The sequence below is a fragment of the Mastomys coucha genome, chromosome X, assembly GCF_008632895.1.
Source record: "Mastomys coucha isolate ucsf_1 chromosome X, UCSF_Mcou_1, whole genome shotgun sequence".
In the NCBI taxonomy this organism is placed as follows: Eukaryota; Metazoa; Chordata; class Mammalia; order Rodentia; family Muridae; genus Mastomys; species Mastomys coucha.
This window is the reverse complement of record NC_045030.1, coordinates 112647665-112657200: the sequence shown is the minus strand read 5'-3', so window position 1 is coordinate 112657200 and position 9536 is coordinate 112647665. Positions and strand designations below refer to the sequence as shown.

Sequence of the window (9536 nt, the reverse complement as noted above, 5' to 3'; positions counted from 1 at the left end):
GTGAAAGAAGAAACTACTTGTGTAGAGTCCAAATGCTGAGGAGAAGAATGGGTCTCAGGTTGCAATTCTCATTGTGTTTCTATCAATATAATTTCATCTGTTACACAAGTGAAATGTAGCTGGAACTTTAAGTATGGGAGTCTTGGATCAGTACAAGAAATTTAATGGTATCAACATGATACCATTGGTATCACTGGATCAGGCAGGACAAATGATTTTTGTTAACACAGCAAAGAGATGGTGCAAGCTACTTAAGACAACCAAGCCACAAATAATCAAGTACTTTGATATCTTCCTAAGGAAGGATCTAAAACCATGATCTAGATCATAGTGTAATAGGTATTTCACAGCAAAGAGGCATAATATAATCTGGAGGGCATGACTAACCAAGATAAAAATCTGGAGGGTTGAAAAATTAAGAGGTAGTCCTCCTGAGGGTAATAACAACAAAAAGATACTCAAGACATCTAATGAAACTTACATAAAAATAAAATACCATCTCTATTTGTCATTTATAGAAAGCACTGGGACCTACTTCATAGGGTTTCTTGTGTAACCTTTTCTCTATCTGTGATGGCACGTGCAGTAATATTTCAGTAATAATATGTAGTCATAGGTGTTTGAAAAAAGAATGGAGATCATAGGCCTTAGGCCTTATACTTGAATGCTTAGTCACCAAGAATGCCATTAATTGTGAAAAATTATGCAGTGTAGTCTTGTTGGAGTAGGTGTGATCTTTTTGGAGTAAGCATGTCACTGAGGCTAGATTTGAGGTTTCAAAAAGCCCATGACTAGATAGCTCATATACACTGCTGGATTTTATCAAAAATTTAGGACCTTCATATCCCATGTTTGTTTGTCTTTTTATTATTAAGATGATAGTGATGTCACTTTTTTAAATTTAAGAAATTTCCACTATCAACTCTACAACACTCTTAACAACAAAATATAGTCATACAAAAGTTAACTAAGGTATAAACATGCAAAAGGAGAATTCTCCCTGCGATCATAAAACGATGTTATTTTCTGTTCAGCAGTTCATGTTACTGCTGTTCATGCTAATTAATTAAAGGAGCTGTTGCAGTAATGTGCAAACAGGGAATCTGAGAAACTGAGAGGGCTTTTAGGTCTCCAAGTGAAGTTAAGTCAATCTGGGCATGGGCAATCAAATGTAATGAAATCACTTGTCAGTGCTAAGCTTGCAAAAACTGTGAAGTTTGACTGGGGAGTAAAAGGATTATAATTAGATTTCCAATAGGATAATAACTAAATGGCAGAATGCAGTAAAGAGAAAATATTACTTTGTTAGCTAATGGTACTGCTGTTTGGTTTTAGTTTTTATCAGCTCACTTGTAGTTGTGCTAATTTAATTTGCTTTTATCAGCAAAAATACACCACACAAATGCCATTTAAAGGTCATTTGCAAAAACCATTGATCTGAAGGTACACTTAATGACACCTGGTATGTTTATTTTATGTGAAGCAGAGATTGGCTGATAAGATAGTTGATGTGCTGTCTTAGGGATCCCCAGCTGAGTTAGAGGAATTTGAATTGGACCACATTTGTTCATGGGTTCCTTTGAAAAATTCTGCTCCTGAGGTTGTGGACATAAACACCATAGTGAGTACATTGTTGACCACATGAAAACCTTTAGCTGGAGACATAATCATAGACTCCTGATATGTGAAATTATTTTAATTAAGTGTGTCTATGTTTATTATCTTTTTTGTCAAATAACATTCAAAGCACATTAGAAGGGAAAGAAATCGATGAGCTTTCTAAAAGCTATCATAATCAAGTGTAGTTTGTCTGTATTCAAATTTATGTGGACATTTGATAAAACTGGTGATGATTGTTTTGCTTCTAAGAGTGGCAGTATAACATTTTACCAAGTACCTTTTATATCTTCTTAAGATGATGTCACAGTGGAACTAATTGAATTTCAAAGAAAGAGCACTAGGTTAATGATAGATTTCTATCCAGCAGAGCTATCGACAATAGGAAGAGAAAGGACATCAATGAAGCCTGAACTATATCCTGTGATGCAGATGAGTTTTGGCAATGGCATTGTATTGGCACCATGAATTGATTCTCACAAACAAAGAAAGGAAGGAATCTTTCAACCTATGAAAGTGAGCAAGGTAGAGGTGAAAAATATGTAAACAGTTCAAGGTAAGTAAAAAAGAAACTATAGCATATCAAAACAACTGTTAGCAAGAATAGAAAAATAATAGCTAAGCTTGTATTTCATATTTTCAGGCATTATGTGGTTTCTAAAGAATATGAATGAAGATTAAAATCTTTCAATTATGACTATTTAAAATGATAGGTTAATGTTAGTGTTTATGTAATTATTTGACTTGTCTTATTTTGTGAACCATAATTATAATTAATTCTGGTCATATTTTCAGATATCTATATTCTTCTGACAAAACAAATTATTTTGTTCACTCACTTATCAGTGGATAGTAGCCATAAAGTACAGGATAACCATGCTAAAATCCACAGACCCAAAGAAACTAAGTAATAAGAATGGTCCAAGGGAAGATCAGAGAATCTCACTCAGAAGGGGAAACAAAATAGTCATTGAGATGGATGGAAGGGGGAACTGGCTAGGAGAGGGGGTAAGGATGAGAACAGGGATTGATATCAGATGTGGGGAGATGGGGGCAGGAGAGGGCTGGAGGTGAGAACAGAAATAAGTGGGGGGCATCTCTGGGACTAGCTGGATGCTTGAGATGGGAGATGCTCCTGGAAGTCTATGGGCATGACTGTAACTGTAGTATCCCCTACTAGTGGGGGATATGGAGATTGAAGTGACATCTCCTGTAGTCAGGTAGGACTTCCAGTATTGGGAGGAGGACATCAACCCACCCACAAAACCTTTTGTTTTTTTTGTCTTGCCTTCAAGGTTTGCAGTGATAAAGATGGAGTAAACATTGAGATGACAGCCAACCAATGTCTAGCTCAACTTGAGACCCATCCCATGTGAGAGAGCCAACATCTCACATTATTAATGATATTCTGCTATGCTTGCATAGCCGGAGCCTAGCATAATTGCCTCCTGAGAGGCTGCATCCAGCAGCAGATGGAAATAGATACAGAGACCCACAGACAAACATCATTAGGTAGACTACAGGAAGTCTTGTGGAGGAGTAGGGGATAGAATTTAGAAAGCCAGAAGGGTAAAGAACCCCACAAGAAGACCCATAGAGTCAACTATCCTAGGCCCATGGGGTCTCACAGAGACACTGAACCACCAACCAGGGAGCATTCAGGGACTAGACCTAGATGCCTTCCCCACATTTGCTTCTAATGTACAGCTTGGTTTTCATGTGGGTTCCATTCCCACAGATGGGACTAGGGTGGGGTGGGGGACTGTCTCTGATTCTGGTCTGTCTGGTGGGGCTTCAGTGAGAGAGGATGCGCTTAGTACTGTTGTGATTGGATGACCCAGGACTGGGTGGTACCTAAGTGGGGATTCCCCTTTCTCTGAAGAAAAGGAGGTAATAGGGGGAGGGATTTGTAAGAGTGGGACGGACTAGGAAGAGAGGAGGAAGAGAGGCCTTCTACTATCTGTATTTACAGTGAATAAATAAATAAATGAATGAAATTCTATATTCAATGAGAAATTATTAAATTACTCTTTTTATCATGTATTTACAATGTTGACCATATATACTAAGCAAATAACTTTACTTTTATTTTGGAAATAGTCAATTTTCTTATTTAAAAATAAACTACTTCAATACTTATAATATTGCATCTGATTTGGTAATTTTTAAAGAACTTAGTTCTTATATGTTCAAGGAGAACTAAAATTATGCCTTTCTAGACATAAATTAATATGCGAAAGTTATTAGGTTAATATAGTATCAATATATACTTTTATTCATATAATATTGATCACACTTGAATTGTGTATATATAATTTGTTATATGAAAATAAAATAAATTATGATAACTCAATATTCATTTATCTTGGAGTTGAGAAAAATGTTATTTCTATCAACTAAAGGCATTATATAAATAAGAAACTATAGTGAATTGTATGAGGATATGGGAATAAATTATAATGTAGGTAAAATCTACTGGTATTGTGTTTAGATTCTCCTTTCACTTCCAACACTAATCTTATATCCTATTCAAAGTAGGGGCACACCTAAATCTTGGGCTTCTTAACAACTGTGTTGCCAGATGCTGGTGGTACACGCCTTTAATCCCAGCACGTGGGAGACAGAGGCAGGTAGATTTCTGAGTTTGAGGCCAGCCTGATCTATAGAGTGAGTTCCAGGACAGCCATGGCTACACAGAGAAACTGTGTCTCAAAACACCAAAAGAAAAAGAAATTGTGTCTGTATTTGTGTGTTACTGTTTGAGAAATAAGCAAATAAACACTTCAGGCTATTATTCATTAATATAACAGGAACCTTAGTTAACAGGCTCACTAATAGTGGCACTTTATGAATTTAGCTGTAGTAAATGAACTGCCTAAACAGTTAATCCTATTTTAATTATATATACACACACACACACACACACACATATATATATATATGTGTATGTGTGTGTATATATACATATATATATATATATATATGGAGAGAGAGAGAGAGAGAGAGAGAGAGAGAGAGAGAGAGAAATAGACATATTCTTTAAATTGTGGGAGGAAGGCAAGCTGGCAATAAAAGGTCTAAGAAACATTTCAAATATTTTTGAACAAGCTAAGCATGTGTATTTTTCCCAGTTAATGAAAGCCAATCATTATCAGAAGGTCCACGAGATCTGATGTTTTTGGATTTATAAAAAGAGCTTCAAAACTATAGAAATATCAGCTGTTAAATTTTATGAAGCTGCTCAGTTAGTACATGGTCACTCACTTTCTGTTGCCTTCATATGGATGCAAACTTAAAGCAGAAAGGCATGCTTTTATTAACCTTTCAGTGAACAACATATTAAAATCACTCTTTGTATTGAAAAGTTTGGAAAACTATCTTAGAGTTATATTTTTAGTATATTCAGTTTTAAATTTTATACACTAAATATGACATATATTAATTAATAATAATATGACATGATTATACAACAAATATAATTTATAGAAAATAAAGAAATAAAATCAATAGTATTTTACAATAGTATTGAATAGGAAACTTTCCACTGATTAAATGTTATTCTTACTTTTAGAGGCTTGTGAAATCTGAGACAACTCTACTGACACTCTTCATCAATTTTAATATGGTGAAATTTCTACAACATCGTGAAAATTATACCTATTTATGTAAACCATGCAAGTTGGAAATTACAAGTCATCTTCTTATTTCTATATTTATAAGATTTCTAAAATAACTATCAAAACTTGAAGATTAATAAGAATGTCTAGAAGACCTTTAAAATACCAACAGGTTGTGATTATTGTATTTTTGCCCTTTACAAACACTAAAGAAGGGAAGTCTATAAGTTACATGCACAGTATGTTCATGAAAGATTTCTTACATATATCTACACTTTTAGGAGGTGAACAGCATGTACAGATATATTCTTTTAGTAGCTAACCAAGAAAAAACTTTGCTCACATTGTATGTATTAAATAACTAAGTAATTGCATTGTTAGGAGTTTTCAAAGTCATATCATGTATCATATATGTTTTTATCTAGTAAACATCACTATAGATTGTTTCTTAGGTCAGGGCATGAAAAGTTGACTTTTGTTTAAGTGTATGAAATCTAGCAATGTAGAAATTTTTTCACGCTCTACCCTGCCTCCATGGATCACACATTACACACTTATAGGAAGGAGAGTGTTGTTTGTAGTACCTTGCATAGCAGCGCTGTCATGAGGCGTTCCACTGTTTTCTATTTCAATATCTGGAATTCCAGAATCTGAAAGAATTGATGTTCAGAATTAAGGTACAAATCTGTGTTTCCTGATTCCATCTAAAGAACAAATGCCAATATTTTGGTATTACACATGACACAAGATTCTGAACAGAATTTTATTTTTCTGGTCTCCTCTCTAAATTATTTCTTATATTCTTTCTTTATATTATAATAATTAAATCACTGACCCCTTCCCATTTGTTTTTCTGATCTCTCCCCTATGACCTCTTTTTAAATTCATGACATTCAGTCTCTTTTTCCTTAATTGTTTGTATATTATGTGAGTGAGTGTGTGTGATGTGTTTATGTGTGTATACATACTTATATACATCACATACACACACATTTCTAAACATATAAAAACTTTTTTGTTAAATTTCCTTCTTTATTTCTTTTTTTGAATTTTTAATGTAAGAAGGAAGATCATATACTATAATTGAATTATACAGTTAAGAACATATTTCCAGGTACATGGTATACATGTTTTTTTTATCATTTGATAACCTAAAAATAAAAAAATAAAACCTCTATCACTATGCAGTCAACACATTCTGATGAAAAAAGAACAGTATATGAGAGATACAATTATGAAACCTGAAGTTACTCATCATTATGTTTTTCCCTCAAAAGATATGATAGTGAATGATACTAGTTTATGCTAAGTGCAAGTCAAACCACTATGCACATGGTGATTTGTAGCTTTATTTGAGTGGGGGAACAAATGTGTTATGCTTGTGCTCAGACCATTTACACAAGCTAGTGATTATGTTGGAAACAGGTTGTATTGGGAGGGGTTACTTGAAAATTCAGGTCACACTGTGAATCAACTGAAACACTTAGATGATTACAAGCTTAAAATAAAACTAGAAAACTTTTGAATTCTTACATCCAATAGAGGCCTAATATCTAATACATACAAGGAACTCAAGAAGTTAGACTCCAGAGAATCAAATAACCCTATTAAAAATGGGGTACAGAGCCAAAAAAATGAATTCTCATCTAAGGAATATGGAAAGGCTGAGAAGCATATAAAGAAATGTTCAATATCCTTAGTCAGCAGGGAAATGCAAGTCAAAACAACCCTGAGATTCTACTTCACAACAGTCAGAATAGCTAAGATCAGAAACTCAAGTGACAGTAGATGCTGGTGAGGATGTGGAGAAAGAGGAACACTCCTCTAATGTTTGTGGGATTGCAAGCTGGTACAACCATTCTTGAATTCAGTTTGGCAGTTCCTCAGAAAATTGGACATAGTACTACCAGAGGACCCAGCAGTACCCAGAAGATGCTCCAACAAATATCAAGAACACATGCTCCACTATGTTCATAGCACCCTTACTTACAATAGCCAGAAGCTGGAAACAATCCAGATGTCCCTCAACAGAGGAATGGATACAGAAAATGTGGTACATTTACACTCAACTATTAAAATAAATTACTTCATAAAATTTGCATGCAAATGGATGGAATTTGAAAATATCATCCTGAGTGAGGTAACACAGTCACAAAAGAACACACATGGTATGAATTCACTGATAAGTGGATATTAGCCCAGAAGATTGGAATCCCCAAGATACAATCCAAAGACCATATGAAGCTCAAGAAGGAAGACCAAAATGTGGAGGCTTCAGTGGAACAAAATACTCAGGGGAGGTAGAGAGTGGGAGGGACTTGGGAGCAAGAGAAGAGGGGGAGGGTGGAAAAGGGTCAGGATCAGGTATGCGAGGAAATGGGAATAATATACAGAGGGATAAGTATATTAATTTAAAAAATTCTTTAGAATAACTTTTAAAACCGATTCTCCCTGAGAGTTATTTTTCTGTCTCTCAGAGAAAGGACTATTTTTGTTGATTCATGACCAAAAATTCAATTCTTGACCAAAATTATATATTATATTCCTTGACAAAAACCTCTGTTTCTCTCTGTTTCTCTGTTTCTCTGTTTCTCTGTTTCTCTGTTTCTCTCTCTCTCTCTGTTTCTCTCTCTCTCTCTCTCTCTCTCTCTCTCTCTTTCTGTCTCTCTCTTCAGGTTTTCATTTTTTTCTTCATACATGAAAGTCTTAATTGATTAGCCATTACCTTTCAACATTCTCAGACCACTGTCACCAGATGTAGCTTGTTTAAGTGCTTGCTCCACTTGCTCACGGCGTTTTGATTCAAATTCCAAGGCTTCTTGAAGTTTTCTCTTAGCCTTTTTCTCCTTTTTCAGACGCTTTTGGATTGTACCTAAAATATGGAGAAATAGTTTGCAAATGTATGCTTAATACATTACTACTGCTAAATGTAATGAGTAGTGTAGCAGAGAAGCCCTAAGTACATCAGTTCATGTACGATTAGCTTCCTTTAGTCTCAGCTCTCATTCACTTGGTTTTTTGTTGACTGTAGTTGAATAACTATTTTTTTTTGCTTTCATATTTCTAAAATGCATTCTCCCTAATACAGATACATTTAATCTCAACAAATGATTCCAAAAACTATAGGAACATCTTCCAAGACAAATTTAATGTTATGATTTATTACTTAGAATTAATATGTTACTGATTTTACTGAACTGGAGTCATCTTTTGGTTTTTGATGAAGTCTGCAGATTCTGGATTTTCTCTCTGATTTGTACCACTGCTTTCATACTTCAACATGACTACTTCCTTTAGGCTTTCTGATTCCTCTATAAGAAGGGGAATGAGAGAATACAAAGAAATGCAAATTATCATCATGCATTTTGTTACTCTTTAGTGTTTTGTGGTAAATGTAAAGATGTGAGAATTATTTATAAAAGCAAATTTGAAAGTTTTGTGCAGTGCTCAAGAAAATTAGTCCAATTTATATAGTATACCATGTACACTTGAATTTATACTGTTAAAAATAATTTCACTTTGAACAATTCAGTGTTTCTCTAATTTCTCAACTTTTGTCTCCATAAAGTTCTCTTGTGATAACTTAATCTGCATTAATATTGCTTGTAATGAGAGTAGGCAATCCATTTGGAATCTTTTTCTTGTTCCCAGTCTCACTCATATCAATCTTAATCAGAGGACCAGGGACTTGCTATGAGAATGTGTCTCACAGTAATATAAGAAGCTGCATCCTTGACACCCTGTTCCACATCCTTGACAGCTATTCCACAGCCCTCTGTGCACCTTTCCCGCCAGGGGAAAGCTGGCCTCCAGGGAGTACGCTGACCCCAGGACTCAGGCAAGATCGCCATTTTCTCTCCAGTGACTTTCTAAGGCAGAACCAGCTCTCTAAGAGGACTGATCCACAGCCCTCTGCACACAGGTCTTACCAGGGGAGAACTGATACCCCAGGAGTGCAGACACAGGGTTACAGACCCACAGGAGGAACAAACTCCAACCAGAGGCAACAAGAACCTCTAACACCAGAAACTAACAGGTGGCAAAAGGCAAACACAAGAAACATACCAACAGAAACCAAAATTATTGCCATCATCAGAACCTGGTACTCCCACCACAGCTAGTCCTAGATACCCCAACACACCAGAAAAGCAAGATTTGGATCTAAAATCAGATCTCATGATGGTGACAGAGGAATATAAGAAGGACATAAATAACTCCCTTAAAGAAATTCAGGAGAAAACAGGTAAACAGGTACAAGCCCTTAAAGAAGAAATACCAAAATCCCTTAAAGAATTAAAGGAG

General features: G+C 35.2%; 1 protein-coding gene across 10 annotated transcripts in view; it reads right to left on the bottom strand.

Moving 5' to 3' along the window:
• Positions 1–9536, bottom strand: part of Dach2 (dachshund family transcription factor 2) — a 494899-nt gene that overhangs the window by 7343 nt on the left and 478020 nt on the right. For all 10 annotated transcript variants that reach the window (XM_031367250.1, XM_031367240.1, XM_031367195.1 and 7 more), the window contains 2 exons: positions 7960–8106; positions 5819–5884 (listed from right to left, as the gene is read on the bottom strand). In XM_031367250.1, coding sequence (XP_031223110.1) covers positions 5819–5884; positions 7960–8106 — 213 coding nt within the window. The remainder of the gene's footprint in view (positions 1–5818; positions 5885–7959; positions 8107–9536) is intronic.